We start from the raw sequence: 16902 nt of genomic DNA on the forward strand, positions 1-16902 counted from the left end.
GGAATATTTAATCGGTCGGTTGCAAAAAAGAAAAACTATAATTTATAGTAGAAACTAGGTACAAGGATCAATCAGGTAGATAAAAAAAGAAAAACGAAAAAAAGGAGAGTACACCTTATTTATTTTTAGCCATCAGATGGAGGGAAATAAAAAACAACAAACAAGATTAAATAGTCATTCCTCGAAAAAAAAATAGCCGGTGATTAAGTTGACATCACTTCTATTTTTGAAATTAGGGGCTAATATTTAGCTACATTTGATAAATACTCCTCGTACACTTTCATAATGTAAAATAACATAATATTTAAGGCTCATAATGTAAATGCGTCCTACGCATTTCGCACAAATTTTAGAATCAAGTCATGTAAGTTAGAACAGGGTCTACCGAGGTGAAGACTCAAGTGCCTAGCATCACTCCAGGAAATAGATGTTGCCACTTGCCGTACTCCTGCTCTCAACCACCTCAACAACGCCATGACTCCGTCACCTAGTTTGCAGCACCTCCCCCCACATTTACCCCGCCCGCAACAATTCCTTGCCTTTCTTATCTTTATCATCCAAATCACCGCTATCATGACTTTCAGTAACAAGTAAACCATGTGAGACAATGCAAATAACACGGTTTAGTAAATATGTTCAATAATAATACATCGCAGATACTGTTCTCTCCCCCCACAATGTTCCAAAACACGAGATGCTTATGTTCCCAGATACTATCTGTATCATTGCATCCCATGAGAAGAACAATACATAAATGATCCACATAAATTCCCTAGGGTGTCTCTATTGGCACACTACTAATCAATTAGTCCCACCCAATCAAAGATATTAATCATTGACAAATCTGGAACAGTAGCACTGCCTCCCTCAACCCGTCTGCACCAATTTTACCCTCCTCTACTCTCCCATCCTCATCTCTCCTCTCTCACACTACTACCTTCCCTCTCCCTGCAACAAGCAAATCAACACAAATCAAGAATGCCACCCCCTTCCTCCCACACCAAGATCATCTCAGACCACCACCAGATCCGGTGGGTACTTCCGTTTGGTCTTGGTGTTGTCGACCGCGGGGTTGGTGGACTGGCAGATGGGTTGATGGAGGCACTCTAAAGCGTTTCAGATTCCTCTTTTTATTTTCCAATAATTTTGATTTTAAAGTTGAGGGCAAATTAGGAAGTTTAACTAGATCAAAATTTTTGTTAGGTCAATTTACTTAAAAGTCGGGCAGTAAAGGCACCCTCAAATTATCATCTTATAAGAGAACTTGACTTGAGCCATCCGATAGGCACCGAAATATGAGAAATCACAAAAGAGGTAAAAAGAAAATGAAAAGTAACCTAGAAAATAATTACCTATAGTATTTTGTAAATCTGTCTTTCAGCTGTGCGACTTCAGCACCAATAATTTCACATACCTTCTTCCCATTTTGGAAGAAAATAAACGTTGGCTGTAGGGGAAAAAATGCATATGTTAGCAAAGTAATTTTTGACTTTCAGATGAAATAAGAGTAAAATATACACATTCAGCTTGAAGAAACTGCTAGCGCTGTCCCACTCAAGCACCTATACCTAGGATTCTAGCCTAACTATGTTGAAGAAACCAAACATAAAATTCATGAGGAATCAAATCAATTACCAAATAGCGGACATTGAACTTGCGTACTGGGCTATCAACTTCCTATATGAAGAAACACAATGTTAGCTCTACTAATTCGAGACATACAAGTAATAATATTATCAGATATAATTAGAATACAGGAAAAAAAAATTACTAAATTAGCAAGTAATTAATGCATAGCTAATGAAATACGTTTGTCTTATGCTTACTCTAAAACATAAACTTAATTTCTTCACAGCATATCATATGTTGTTAACTTCTATTGCAACTGAATTTGAGAGAGATACTAGTGTTTCTCTACTTATAGTGACCAGCCTTGGGGCAGCTCTCTTCAACCTCTAATCATTAGATGCAAGGTTTTGATTTCAAAAAGTTTACGATGAAACAAAAAATGGTTCCAAAGAAAAGGAGAAGAAAGAAAGATTTTACATTTTATGAAACAAAGATTAAAATGACACACCTTCAGCCCAATCTTATTAACCGTTACATGTGGGAATCGTTCGCTCAACTCTCGAACGCTTGGAGCTATCCTTGCACCTGCACATGAAGAGTACCCCAAGAGTAAGTTGAAAAGGAGCAGTTCACTACAAACAATATAAAATTTAAATGTTTCCAACTTACAAGAATCATCGTAGGCTGTACTGAAGAAAAATACTGCTGGCAGAGATTCAACTATCTCAATGGAATAAAAGAAACAAAATTAAAAACTACATTGAACTGTAAGTTTTCATGAAAGAAACACTTTTCTTTATAAAAAAAGAACACTATATATAAAAATAATTAATAATTATTACCTTTAACTTTGCGAAGTAACTTATGAAATTGAGCATTTGATTTGATGAGAGCAATCCTTGAAGAATCTGACAATTCAAAATAGTGAAAGTGGCAATGTGAACTACAAAAGAAATCAACAGAGAGAGAGAGAGAGAGAGAGAGAGAGAGAGAGAGAGAGAGAGAGAGAGAGAGAGAGAGAGAGAGAGAGAGAGAGAGGGATTAAAGTTTTAAAAGGTAAAGCATTTTTGGTCACCCAAGGCAAGGTTTCAAGGAGGGGTGAGCCTAACAATGGATTAAAAAGAAGCACTTATTGATTTCAAGCTTAAGAGTCAATCCTAAAACATATATTCAAATAGTCATGATATAGTGAGGTTGGAGATGCAGTGAACAGGAGGTGGAAATAGGGAGACAGGTTCAAGTTTGTTGAGCAGAGAAAGAGGTTTAGAAAATTTGGTTTGGGGTTGGGTTCTATCGGTGGGAGGATAAGCTTCTGGGATCTAAATGACTAAATCATAAACAGTGGCATCTTTGAAAAAACATCAGCCTTTTCATTACATCAAAAGGAACCAAGAGCACTCAACATAACAGTGGTATTTTGTCTTATAACTTTCAAAACATATTGACCACAGGGCTGGTCTTGTTTGCAGGGCCTCAGCCTCCACTAACGCCGATGCAGTGCATTATGCACAAATTGCATATGGTAAACATCAATCCGGAAACAAACCTAAGGTGTTTTCAGACACCTCACTCGATGCTGCACAAACTTTTTTCCACAACACAGAAGAAGTACCTGCAGCAACTTCTTTACCTTTATCATCTTTCCTAGCTCGAGTTGCTGCCCTTTTGCTTCTTCCAGATGAACATTTCATATCTCGAGCAGCCCCACCATCTTGAGATTCCTCCTGACTTTCATTTAGTACAACAGAAAAAAAATTATTCAAATAACGGGGTATTTAGTTATACAATGCACCAAATACCATAAAGAAATAAAAGAAATAAAAGAGCGACATAAAAAATCTCTTCTGGAGAGAACTTGATTCAAGCTAACCACAACCCCCAAGGCACCAACATATAACTGCATTAATACATACATTAAAGCATAATGATGTAAAGTAACCTAGAATTATTTTTACCTGTAGAGCTTTCCAAATGTCTCTTTCAGCCGTGCAATATCAACTCCGACAATCTCAGCTACCTTCACTCCTTTTCGAAGGAAAAAGAAGATTGGCTGCAATGAAACATATCCACTCAGCAAGAACAAATAGCTTAACACTTTCCCCATGGAAAATTATAGCTTGTTTGGAACTCCTAACCTAGTAGATCAGTGGAGCTAACATGGAGATTTAAGGATCAAATGGTTTACCACAGCGCTGACATCAAATGGGCCCAATGTGCTTTGCCCTTCCTATAGACAGATGACACAATGTTAGATCTTCTAATACTGGGGCATAACAAGAAACTGATACCCTAATTCTCTTGAAAACAACTCCATGCCCAATATAATTAGAAGAATGAAAAAAAAATAAAAGGGAGCTAGGCTTTCACAGGTGGCCAAACCCACACCGATACAATAAAGCAAGGTGACGTAAAAAGATGGGATTCAAAACTTGCTCTTAAATAATAAAAATAAAAAGAAAAAAACATCAGATTGCAATGACAAACCTCTGTAAACATCTTATATATTCTAACATGTGGGAATTGCTCACCCAGCCCTATGAGGATTGGAATTACAAAATTGTTGGCTGCACAAGGAGAGTCAGCCCAAAATAAGTAGAAAAATGAGCAGTTTATTGCAAATGACGTGACGATTGATGAAGAAAATAAAAACTTACCCTCGGACTTGTCATTTGTAGTGAAGTAGAAAACTGCTGACAAAGATCCCTCTGTATATCGCAAAAACCAAACAAACAAACAAAGCAATTAACTTGACATCTATATATCAAAGCTAAACAAAATTATTATTACTAAAAATTTTATGGTGGAAAAAGCTAAACAATTTCAAAAGGAAACAGAAATTAACTATTACCATCGACAGTATTAAGTTGAAAATAAAAATCATCGTACATATCGAGGAGGATAACGTTTGAGGGGCCTGAAAAATGAACAAACAGGGATGCAGATCCAGTCAGTGGTAACACGAGAGAGAGAGCGAGAGAGAGAGAGAGAGAGAGAGAGTGTGTGTGTGTGTGTGTGTGTGGAAGACTTGTATGGCACTGACTGCGAAAAGAGGGTTTACCTGAGGATGAGGAGGACGAGAAGAGACGTCGCTGTTGCCGAAAAATCTCAAGGCTTAGGGAGTGAATGGAAGTGGAAAGAAATGTGTGCGGTGAAGAAGATGGTGTGGTTGGAATTGACGTTAGGTTAAGGGTTAGTGTTTTGAACGCTTGCCTTTGGATCGAATTAGAGGAGAGTAGCATAAGATGATGATGAACAAGACCTGCACAGTGCTTGCTGCGGCCATAGCCAAGCAACTCTCGGACCAGAAACCCTGAATTCCCCGGTATTTTCATTCCCTTGTCCGCTACGTGCTTGTTTAGGAGTCGCTTTGTTTTGCTACCTCAATAAAAGTCTTCTCTTCGCTTAGGTATCGTTTGGTATGCTGACGGGACTGAACGGAAAGAGACTGGACGGGATGGGACAAGACAGAACGAAACGAAGCAGGAGCAAAGATGTCCTCGGATGGAAACAACGAGGAAGAAGAAGGAGACGGAGAGGTTATAATTTTGTGTTCCACGGATGTGGAACGAGTCGTTCCCGGGGGTGAGGTGCAACAAAAATTCACCCAAAACTCGTCTCGTGGAACAGCTCGTTCCATCCGTTTTAGACACACCAAACGTGAGACGGAACGTCTTGTCTCACTCTATTCCGTTCCGTCTCACGTACCAAACGGTACTTTAATTACACTATGGCCGTCATTTGGGAAGTATTTTTATATAGGGTCATTTTATATATAAAATCAATCAAATGTTATGATATTGATAATATATCAATTAAAATTATTTCAATTATAAATAGGTTAATGAGATTTTAAGCTACATTAAAATACCTTAATTAAATAAAAATTACAATTTATGCTATTGTCATTTAAAATACCCAACTTCTCTATCTCCCTCATTGTAAACTGCGCAAAACACTCTCAACTTCAATCTCCATCACCTTGCTATCATAAAACGCTCTCAAACTTCAACCTCCATCACTCCCACCACCTTTAACTCCATTTTCGGCCTCACAACACTTGCCTTGTCAACTTTGTGCCGCTTCGAACGATTTCATACTTTTGCCCTAATTCCGACGAATGATTCGTACTTGCGCCTGAGAAATCACGATCAAGTTTTTTTTTTTTTATTTATTCCTATTTTCTTCATCTTTTTTGGTTTTGAATTTGAGCTTGTTTGAATGTTAAAATTGGTTTGGGCATATCACAAATTTAGTTTGTTTTAATGTATTTGATGGCTCTATATATGTTTATTCATAGTGGTTATGTCGTTTTGTCTAATCGCAACTCCAAGTGCTCTTTTTCTTAGGTTATGTGCTCCATTTAAAATTCTAAGTTTTGTGGATTCAGACACTGCAACATAGTGTCTGTTTCCTATTCAACGATTGTACATTAATATTCAAATAGTTTTGTGAATTCAAACACTGTGTTGCAGTGTCTATTTTCTATTCTGTGATTGTACATTGATGTTCAAAAGTTTTTTATTCAGACACTTCGTTGCAGTGTCTGTCTCATGTTTTGTGGTTATGCATTGATATTCAAATAGTTTCCTTGGATTCAGACACTACGTTACAATATTTGTTTCTTGTTCTGCGATTGTACTTTGATATTCAAAAGTTTATGTGATTCTGACATTGTGTTGCAATGTTTGTTTCCTATTATGTGGATTCATACATTGAAACGCAGGGTCTATTTCATGTTATGTGAATGTGCATTGATATGCAAATAGTTTATGTGGATTCAGACATTGTGTTGTAGTGTCTGTCTCATGTTTTGTGGTTGTGCATTGATATTCAAATAGTTTCCATGGATTCAGATACAACGTTGCAGTGTTTGTTTCCTATTATGTGGATTTAGACACTGTGTTTGCAGTGTATGTTTCCTGTCATGTGATTGTACTTCGATATTCGAAAGTTTATTTCAACACTGTGTTGCAGTATCTGTTTCATGTTCTATGGATTCAAACACTTTGGTGTAGTGTTAGAGAGAGAGAGAGAGAGAGAGAGAGAGAGAAGATCGTGAAGTCGTGAAGATGAGATAGTTAAGGGCTGATTCGACATAACGTGTTTTAAAATATAAAGAAAGGTAAGAAAAAATGGATAGAAAGATCAAAATTCCAAGTATATATACTCACTTAAAGCCTATCTGACATTCATCATTGACTTATATATCATCTATTAGTTCAAAACAAAAATATGTCATTGATATATGTTTAAATAGTAAAGTTTTTATTGATTTTGGGCCAAATTACCTTTTTATATAACTGAATTTTTTTTTTAAATAATTTTAAAACTAATTCATAGTAAAAATACAAGTTAATCTTGAAAGAGTATTTGGAGAAAGCACTTTTAAGTGATTTTTTTTTAGAACTCGAATATATTATCTCTAACGGTGCTTTTAGCCATCAAAAAACACTTCTCAAATGAGCTCTAACATTAATCAATTTTGTCGTATTCCCAAAAAAAGCCCCTCCTATATGAAATATTATACTAACCAATCCTAGGGGTGGGCAAACGGGTTTAGGACCCGCGGGGTAGGACGGGTCTAGTCTATTCGGGTGGGGTCATGTAACCACTGATGTTGGATACGAGCCTACATCGTGGTGCCGGCTTGATTTTCCTAACAATTGGATCTTTACCAATCATAATCTGCTTGAGTTAGCGCTACATCTTCCTCAATCGAGTATTTTATGCCCTTTTGTGATTCTTAAGCCATTAGTGAAAAAAAAATGAAAGCAAATAAATAAATAAATAAAAATGTTGCAAATAACAAGCTTGGCAAATGAAACAAAAAAATTGAGAAGTTTGTGAATGATATAAATATTTGAAGAAAAACTATGGAGTATTTATAGCAAATATGTGAAGATAAAAAGAAGAACAAGAAAAAAAAAGTCCAACCATCGAAAATAAGGGAGCCGTTGAAAAAAAATAAAATAAACGGCAACAAAATAATCGTTGAAACCATGCACTTGAAATTAGAAATGGGCCCAACCCACGCTGACGGAGTACCTTCCCCCACACCAGGGTGGACTTCAGATGGCTTCAACAGAAAGTTGAGAGTCAAGATTTTCCCTCGCGTGATTGAAAGCATTAAATGTCAGTGAAATTTTTGCTCAAGTTCATGGCAAGAAGAATTAAAAAAATTACAAAAATATCATTTTAGAAATGATGACATTATTTGATCCATGAATTTGACATGCATGTTTTGGTGTTCCGAAATATTAAAATGACTAAATGTTCTTGGTCAATCACTTGTTTTCAGCGATGTGTTGAAATGACAGTTGCCTCAAATCAGGTATGAAATCAGTACTCTTGAGTATACTATCTAGCAGGCAAAATTTATCCGTCGTGGACCACTTTCGTCAAAACACCGACAAATCCACCCACAAAAAAGGAAAAACACTTCGCTGCAAACAAAAGAGGTATACGATGGATGTTGAGAGGTGTTTAGGTACCTTCTGAACTCGTTGGACAATCATTACAGAGGTTGCTCGACTTGGGGATGATGGGGCGCTTCAAAGCATCGCAAAGATGTGCATCATCCTGCATAACGTGATTGTGGGAAGTATGATTATGACAACCAAGAAGCCTTGGGCAATTGTTCACAGACTAAAATTTATCAAGTTTATGAACATGCTCAGCACGATTAATTAGATAGGATTGATGTTACCAAGGAATCGTCATTCATTGTTATCTAATCGTATTTTTTACCTATATTCATAAAGAGGATCACCGTGACTTGATCGAGCACTTGTATGCATTAAAACTTAATCAAAACAAACGAAGCTCATTCTTATGATTTCGATAGACAAAAATAGCCACTTAAGTACTACAGTCTAATAGTATTTTTTCACTTGTAAGTGAGTGGTTTTAGATTTGATTCTCGCTAAAACCAAATTTGAATCACATAATTGCTATCCCACTGTGAGACTAAGCCCAGCCCCTCTGTTAGTATAAATAATATCATTTACTAAAAAAGTAAAAATAAAGGCAAAGATAAGTATGCTTTATCTTTATAGTGTTTTTTTTTATGTGTTTAATTTTAAAGTATAACGTGTGAGTGTGTTGAACTTTGTAAATTTATTTAGGTGTAAATTTTGTAAGTTTATTGAACTGTGAATTTTGGTATTTTAAGAATTATTTTGGATATTTTTATTGAATTTTATTCTTATTTTGATATTTTTTTAGTGTTGGATTAATGTGACCGTCAATTTTCAAAATTATTGTCGTTGGAGATTCCTTGCCTCACCGACTTGACCTTAGGTGTGGAAGAGGATACTGCCGGATCCTTTTTCTAGAGATTCAACAATAATAATCAGTATTCATTAAGTACTATTTATATTTAAATTTTAAATTATTTATGATCGTACAATGTATGATGAACGAACCTTATTATAGAATCCTTAGGATCCTTATAAAAAGTATCCGACGATGATCTTTTTCCCTTAGGTGTCGGTTCTCTCGTTATTTGTGCGTTTCAAAGGCCAAAGAACGTGTCTTTGGACACATGTGTGTTTCAAATCCTTTAAGTTCAAAATATCTTATGACCTAATATTTCTATTAACTTGAGTCACACGTGTCTTTTTATTTTTATTTTATAGCTTTTTTACCAAAAATATAAACAACCGGTAACAAATCAGTATTCACACCTTACTATCATACCAGTGACTTCAATCAAACAGATTAACCAACTCGGAGATTACATCATACTAGTAACTTCAATCAAACAGATTAACCAACTCGGAGCATTGCGATACTTCCCCACAATTTTTTTCTTTCATTGAGTGAAGTTTGTGGAATTTAAATGCATAGCCAAGTTTAAACAAATGAGATAAAAGAGAGGCACAAAGCATTTTGTTGGGGGTAGAAGATTTGCAAACAGGAATTGGAAATGGCGAGGAATTTAGGGATTTTAGCACGACAGTTTCTTTGGAATCGCAGGAAACCAGGTGCAGATCTTCTTCATCATCGTCTCAAGGGTCCTTTTAATTGTGTCCAATCCCAATCCCAATCCCAATCCCGAACTACCCAAACCCTAACTGGTTCAACCCCAACCGCACCATCTTCAACAAACACAAAGAAAGTAATTTCCTTTAACTTCCCAGACTTGCGTCCTAATTATCGTCTTCTGGAGAAAACACGCCCCGACAAAGCCACCGGTAACTTTCTTTTGCCGTTTCTTTCTCAGCAACTTTCTGATGCTTTTCAAACTCTACCCAATTTCACAATTTCTTAACTTTCAGGGCCCTCAAACACTATCCTTAAGGCACCCGTGGACTTGATGGACAAACTTTGTTCTGTTCGCAGTAAGTTTGTTATTTACTTGTATGTTTCTTTCGTTGTTTGATTTCATCTGAGACACTTTCTTTAATAATTTTTCTTTTTGATTCGTTGGGATAGATGAACATAAGTCAGCAATTTTCTACATCACTTCATCCAGCTGCGAGGCTTGTAAGTTTACTTTTGCTTTTGTCCATCAAAGTCTTTGGCTGTGTTTTGGTCCGGTTAAAACTGAAAATCAAACCAATTGATTTCATTTATCTATTTATCTATTAGGTTTCTTAAGTGTTCTTCAGAATCAGTATGAAACCCAAGAATATCATAATAGTTCCGGTCAAGTTTTGATCCCCCATGACGCGTTGGGAAAATCTCACTTGTACTCAATTTTCATCACATTCTAAAGTAGTCCTTAAAGTCTATGCTTAATCCTAAAACTGAACCGGTTAACCAAACCCAGCCCAGAAGCCTAAAGTCTAAGTTCTAAACGATGATTCTATTCCACCGCCTATATTGATAAAAGGGATTAAAGTTGAAGAAATTGAGTGAAACTGAGGTGATCTCCATGCGTGCATCCCATCTTTACTAGAGACGGCGGGTCTTGCATGAAGAAAGACTGTATGCATGAAATTTATTTTATATGTTTTGTTAGGTAAGCCCAATGACTGATGTGATCAAATAATTTGCAATAAACTGCTGCTTTTGAACTGATGTTTGCTTTACTCCTTATGCAGCCCATAAACTTCTATCTCCAGTCATTTTAGAGCTGAGTGGGCGATTCCTACACGTAAGAGTATATAAGCTGATCCTTCCTGAGGTGCGGCATTGTCTTGACATTTTTCTTGGCAGTCATTTAAGTTACATTATGAACTGTTTGGATCCCATCTTTAGGTTAAAGGTCAGAACAACTCAAGTGTTGTAAATTTTGAAATCAAGTCATGGGTCTTAAGTATGGCATTTCTTTACTTCCTAGCTATGTGACAGTAACTAACTTTCTTGGGCTTGGAACCTTGGGTGTAAAGTTAATTTGTATTTCATGGCAGCAAGAAAAATACTGATTTATTTGATTGATTCTTTGTTCATTTCTTGGAGTTACTATTTTAGTTTCATTATACAGAGGAAGAGTGAGAGCAACAACTATAGTAGCATGAGACATTGCTCGGTCAATACAAACTTTTTCAGTTTTTATAATGTAACTTCTTGTAATGAGTCAAAAGATTGAGTTGTTTACTTCCAAACCCAGCAAAGTTCTACAACCATACTGTGCTAGTTCCCTCTAGAATACCAAATCTGACAATAGTTGGCACTAGTATAGATTAGTTAGATTTGTAGCACCTTAAATTTTTTTTTCAACAATTTTACCCCAACTACAAAAGTTTTATGCTAAAAAAACCAGACACTCATGGCTGGCAAGTGGATGGAAGTGGTAATGTGCCACCAAAATCATTGCTGGCAGTAGTGGAAAAAGGAGGAGTGCAGCTGGGTGTGTATTTTTCATTGTTTTTGTTTTGCTTTAAATGTTTTATTTTGTGGGTAAGATTGTCTAAAGAAGGGTGGTTTTTATTGACAACCCCAAAATGTTGAGAAAAGAGAAAGCGGATGCTGTTGGAGGTGAGTCGCCGGAATGGGCGGGCACGGATGACTGAGGATGGGATGGTGTGACTGGGGCCCTGGCTGGGTTTGAATAGAAGCACTTGTCAAAATTAGTTGACCCTAACATCGTTGTTCCTATCTGCAGTATGATGTTGGAGACAAAGTGGGTCCCTTCAATCTCATCAATTTGGTAAGTGATATCCTTTTATTTTCATTGAATGTAAATGTCCGTATTTGGTTCACCATATTAAGAGCTCATGTCTTCACAAACATGGTTAAAAAATATGGGTTGTGTTTCTTACCATACCTTAATTAATAGTTTTGAAATGCTATACTTGGCCAGCTGATTGGTATTTTGCCCTACTTTCATATGAAAATAGGAAAATAATGTGGGTGTTTGCATTGCATTTTCCCGCAGCCAAATATTACTTTCTTTCAATACGGGGATAAGGCTGCTGAGATTTTTGGCGTTGATATCACTGGCTTGAAACAGACATTTGAAAAACTCTTCAGGTGATTCTCTTATAGGGTGCTGCTACTTTCACATTTGTGTTCTCTCCAAATGTGATGGTTCTATATGTTCCGCAATTTTCTTCTTTGGTAGATGGTATTATACAACAACATATTTACTGAACAATATTTTTTGGCCTTTCTCATGTGGTCTGCTTCCAACTTAAAGCTTAGATGATGACGATTTGGAAGAGTCCAACATAACTGAAACCACTCAACCTTCAAAGTGTTGATTTGGAATGTGGGGGAAAAAGGGCTGCTAAACAACTTAAAACACCAGCTCGGATGCGGAGGGAGCCACAGCCCTTCTGAGGCCTCTCCAAACGTAAAGCTCAGCAATGAAATTGCTTAGAATTAATATATTATGGATGTTGTTAAGTTAAAAGTGTTTTAAATAATGGTTTAAACTTCTGTTGTTTGGAGAATATATTTAAATTGTTCTGTTTTCTTTCTGTTTCTGAAAATATATTCCAGCGGGCTGTATTTATTTAGACAGACTTTGAAGAATTTATAGGGTTCTGAATTTGATTTGAGAGGTCTTTCTTTCACTTTCTTCAAATAACTTGGAAAGGCTCGTTTCCTCTGGTCTTCAGAAACTGAGAAATCTGACAATTAAAATTAATTGGTAATATAGAAAATAACCCAATTACTTCGGAGTACATGCAATGTCCACCTTTTCCTTGATGCATAATTTATACTCTTGGCATCTCTCTCGTGTGTCGGATTTTCAAATACATCAACTTTCAAGCATGTCCAATTATTGGAGTGGTGGCTGCCTGTCGGATTTTCAAATATATCAACTTTCAAGCACGTCCAATTATTGGAGTGGTGGCTGCCTAAACCCTAAAGAAGAATGGCTTAACTGGTATTTCATCCTTGTGATCATGCTTTGACTTTATTAATTATAAACATCAGAAATCCATGTACAGTTCAAGATTATTGTACTTTATGCCCCGTGATAGGAGTGTCTTTTTCAAAGATGTAACCCGAAGATGGTGATGATATTTTTTGTGGTTTATGCAAATGCCACACGGCTTAGTTGCTTTTGTTGCGCAAGACGTGAATACACAAATTTCAAATTAATCTATTAACAAGTCAGATCATTATCGAGTTAAAATAAACAAAAAATGATAAGCACGACTCATTTGCAAGGTCTGATTCTCGTGTAATAGACAATATTATGTCAATAAGCTGTTTTGGCATTAACTGAAGCTGAGACTGGTTATGTGTACAGTAGCATTTCTTTACCTCTGCAAAATCACTGTGAAATCCATCCAAATGGTACAGATCCTCTAAACGCCAAACTTATCAAAATGATGAAAATGATCTTACCAACGTAAATAAAATAAAATGTGCTTTTATAAAAAACGGAATTTGGCTTTTAATTATTATTTTTAATTCTTCCCTTGTTAGTTTTTTAAAATTACATTTTGACCTGTTGTCCTTGCAGAACAAAAATACCACCACCATTACAAACGCTAATCTTACACTACCATTATTTCTACCGCCACCACCACCACTGCCTCCACAACCATAATCGCCATTGCCACCACTATCTTATAATATATTTTGGGATGTGCTATTCACACACACTATTTTATTTTTCACACACTCCTTGATAATTTTTGTTTATTGATCTTTTTCAATTTATCCGGTTCAACAGCTGAAAATTAAAAAGATGTGTGAGAAGGAAAATGAGGTGTATGGATATCACACCCCTATATTTTAGTCTAACATGTGATTTGTTAGTTACTTAAGTCCCAACACGGTTGGATCTCTACCTACGTTGAAATCACATTACCAAATATTACAAGGTGCTAAAATGCAACCATTTTCATTTTGTGTTTTTATGATTCAAATTTCGTTGAGTTATACGTTTTTAGAAAAATATACCCTAAAATGAGATACTTTTGTCGGCCTGCCACCATATCATAATATAAACATGTTGTCCCACCTTGTGCTTTTGGTCCACGAAAATGTCTCAAGACTAACTATTATAAATTAAACAAGTAAAATGCAATGATAAAAACTAAAATGAAGTCACTTAGTATTACGGTCTAATGGTATTCATCTTCACTTTTAAGTGAGAGGTTTTAAGTTCGACTCTCATCAAAGGTAAATTTGAACTACATTATTGATAGGCTATTGTAAGGCTAAATTTATCCCCTCTCCAATAGTATAAATAATATCGTTTGTTTAAAAAAAAAAAAATTGAACTGAAATCTGGGTAAACTAATAATTAGAATAAAGCTTTTTAGCCAAAATGGTTCCTGAGATTTGCATAACACATAACTTTGGTCCCTGAGATTGAAAATCAATAGAAATGGTTCCTGAAATTGTCCACCATCCATTATTTTGGTCATTCCGTTAAAAAACTCTGGTTAAGTGGTCTCGGAGCTCTTGGCTCGAAGTTTGGGCAATTTTCAAGGTTTCATAACTCAATCGTTTTTTAACCAAATTCAACCCATAATATATCAAAATGAAGATAAGAAAGTGTAGAACAAAATTATACCTATTTGGAGCCCAATGGTTGTCGGATATGGCTAGAAAATAGCCTAAAGTTGACTAGTCAGTGGAAAAACTGGAAAACTCGCCGGAAACCGGGTAAACTTTAAACGTTCATAACTTCTTCAATACTCAACAAAATCGAGTGATTCAAAAATAAAAATCATACTTTTCGATGAGATGAAGAGAATGATACCTTTCTCGATGGCTAACTCGCTGTGCTTTGGTTGAAAAATAGTCTAAAATGTGATTGATCCGTGAGCAAATTGGAAAACTCGCTGGAAACTGAGTAAACTTTAAACGTTTATAACTTATTCAATACTCAACAGAATCGAGTGATTCAAAAAAAAAAAATCATACTTCTCAATGAGATGAAGAGAATGATACATTTTTTTTTGTTTATGGCTAACTAGCCGTGGTTTGGCTGGAAAACGGCTCGAAAATGACTGTTTTGGTCTCATTGAGTTAGCCACTTTCAAGCAGTTTTTTGGCCAAACCACGCCGAGTTAACCATCTAAAAAGGTACTATTCTCTTCGCCGCATCGAGAAGTATGATTTTGGTTTTTGAATCACTCAATTTCGTTGAGTGTTGAAGTTATAAATGTTTAAAGTTTACCCGGTTTTCGGTGAATTTTCTAGTTTTCCCGCGGATTAGTCAACTTTCAGGCTATTTTTTGGCTAAACCATGGTGCTTTAGCCTTCAAGAATGTACCATTCTCTTTGTCTTGTTGGGAAGTATGATTTTCGTTTTCGAATCACTCAATTTTGTTGAGTATTGAAAAAGTTATGAACGTTTAAAGTTTACCTCGTTTCCAGTTTTTCGTAGAACAATCACCTTTCAGGCTATTTTCCGGCCAACTCCGGTAACCATTGGGCTTCCAAATAGGTATAATCTTGTTTTACACTTTTCTATCTTCATTTTGATATATTAGGGGTCGAATTTGGTTAAGAAACGATTGAATTACGAAACTTTGAAAATTGCCCAAATTGCCGGCCAAGAGCTTCCGAACCACTTAACGGAGTTTTTAACAGAATGACCAAAATAATGGATGGTGGACAATCTCAAGGACCATTTCTATTGATTTTCAATCTCATAGACCAAAGTTATGTGTTATGCAAATCTCAGGGACCATTTTGGCTAAAAAGCCTTAGTATAATTTATTAACCTTTAATTTTAGGGAATCTTAATGGAACGTTCTTAGTACTGTTCACTTTTAACATTAAAGACATTTTTACCTTGAAAAGTCACTTATGGTACTATTCAATTACATTTTTATTTTGATTAAAACTAAAGTTTTTGAGAACTTTTCGTTAGTTTTACTTTAATTTTATATCAAAAGCGAAAGCACAAGGGTATAATAGTAATTTAACACACCGAACCGAGCTGAAATGCAGAAACAAATTTGGAGCTCAGTTTCTCTGAGTCGCCGCCGGAGTTAAGTGGCCCTCACCGCCGGACCTCTCTCCCGCACCCAAACCCAAACACAGACACTACCCCCGGCCCAATTTAGCAAAAATTGACTTCTCCACCATCGTCAACCTGCCAACCGACCCGTGCAGGTACATTGCTAAGTGATTGTACTTAATTATGTAAATTCATTTTTTTTTAGTTTAGTTATGGAATTTACACGTTCAATTGGACATTTGGAATTTTGAAATGGATTGAGTTTGGTAGAGATTTGGTTCGAATTGGACATTTTATGCAGGCATGCATGCCCGAATCAGCAATTCGGCTTTTTTTTTTCAGTTTGCGAGTTGTTTAGACTCCTTTCTCAACTCTGAAGCAGAAATGAGTTTGGTTCAAGTATTGTTGGATTCCGTTTGTAATGAAGGTCTTGTTAGGAGGGTGGCTTCACAATACTTTGATAGCAAAAGGAAGTTGCATCCAGAAATCGATGCATTTTATAATACTACCGAGGCATTTTACTTTATAATACTTTATAATACTACCGAGGCAAGCATATATAAGCGCAAAATCACTCCTGAAATCGATCCAAATGGTACAGATCCTCTAAACGCCATACTTATCAAAATGATGAAAATGATCTTACCAACGTAAATAAATTAAAGAGAGTCTTAACGAAAAATTCGCGGTACTGTTCACTTTAACGAAAACCACATTTTTACACTAAAAAGTCAAACCTGGTACTATTCACTTTACCCTTTGTTTTGTCTTTATCATTAAAACTCAAAATTTTCAAGTTATTTTCATTAGTTTTTCTTAAAATAAAATGTGCTTTTATAAAAAAGCATAATTTGGCTTTTAATTATTATTTTTAATTCTTTCCTCGTTAGTTTTTTTTAAATTAAATTTTGACATGTTGTCCCTTGCAGAACAAAAATACCACCACCATTACAAACACTAATCTTACACTACCATTGTTTCTACCGCCACCACCATCACTGCCTCCA

The 16902-nt window shown here is 35.9% G+C and overlaps 2 protein-coding genes across 3 annotated transcripts; one reads left to right on the forward strand and one right to left on the reverse strand.

The window, feature by feature from the left end:
• Nucleotides 1-122: 122 nt before the first annotated feature.
• Nucleotides 123-4987, reverse strand: LOC103940095. Of its 2 annotated transcripts, none has more exons than XM_009350175.3 (13): nucleotides 4628-4987; nucleotides 4418-4483; nucleotides 4224-4274; nucleotides 4054-4133; nucleotides 3755-3796; nucleotides 3525-3619; nucleotides 3200-3297; nucleotides 2412-2477; nucleotides 2239-2289; nucleotides 2078-2154; nucleotides 1636-1673; nucleotides 1353-1447; nucleotides 123-577 (listed from the first exon to the last, which is right to left on the reverse strand). In XM_009350175.3, exons 1-12 carry the CDS (start codon nucleotides 4899-4901, stop codon nucleotides 1378-1380), a joined length of 1008 nt encoding a protein of 335 aa, XP_009348450.1. In that variant the 5' UTR covers nucleotides 4902-4987; the 3' UTR covers nucleotides 123-577; nucleotides 1353-1377. The 2 variants fall into 2 exon arrangements, with proteins under 2 accessions (XP_009348450.1, XP_009348448.1); XM_009350173.3 differs by having other exon boundaries at nucleotides 1636-1677.
• Nucleotides 4988-9277: 4290 nt separating this feature from the next.
• Nucleotides 9278-12518, forward strand: LOC103940096 (thioredoxin O1, mitochondrial). Its single transcript, XM_009350176.3, has 7 exons — nucleotides 9278-9764; nucleotides 9849-9911; nucleotides 10006-10056; nucleotides 10617-10699; nucleotides 11621-11665; nucleotides 11894-11988; nucleotides 12155-12518. Exons 1-7 carry the CDS (start codon nucleotides 9497-9499, stop codon nucleotides 12216-12218), a joined length of 669 nt encoding a protein of 222 aa, XP_009348451.1. The 5' UTR covers nucleotides 9278-9496; the 3' UTR covers nucleotides 12219-12518.
• Nucleotides 12519-16902: the final 4384 nt, after the last annotated feature.

Source organism: the organism of the source record quoted next, unplaced genomic scaffold (assembly GCF_019419815.1).
Source record: "Pyrus x bretschneideri cultivar Hongxiangsu unplaced genomic scaffold, Pyrus_bretschneideri_v1 Contig1, whole genome shotgun sequence".
Taxonomy (NCBI): Eukaryota; Viridiplantae; Streptophyta; class Magnoliopsida; order Rosales; family Rosaceae; genus Pyrus; species Pyrus x bretschneideri.

What these genes read in the sequence shown, in the direction of transcription:
- LOC103940095 (XM_009350173.3), bottom strand. Translation starts at nt 4,901, where the DNA reads ATGAAAATACCGGGGAATTCAGGGTTTCTGGTCCGAGAGTTGCTTGGC. An exon ending in TACAAATGACAAGTCCGAGG is followed by an intron (nt 4,134 to 4,223) that starts GTAAGTTTTTAT and finishes CTCCTTGTGCAG; the next exon opens with CCAACAATTTTGTAATTCCA. An exon ending in ACATTTGGAAAGCTCTACAG is followed by an intron (nt 3,298 to 3,524) that starts GTAAAAATAATT and finishes ACTAAATGAAAG; the next exon opens with TCAGGAGGAATCTCAAGATG.
- LOC103940096 (XM_009350176.3), top strand. Translation starts at nt 9,497, where the DNA reads ATGGCGAGGAATTTAGGGATTTTAGCACGACAGTTTCTTTGGAATCGC. An exon ending in TTCATCCAGCTGCGAGGCTT is followed by an intron (nt 10,057 to 10,616) that starts GTAAGTTTACTT and finishes CTCCTTATGCAG; the next exon opens with CCCATAAACTTCTATCTCCA. An exon ending in ATAAGCTGATCCTTCCTGAG is followed by an intron (nt 10,700 to 11,620) that starts GTGCGGCATTGT and finishes TCCTATCTGCAG; the next exon opens with TATGATGTTGGAGACAAAGT.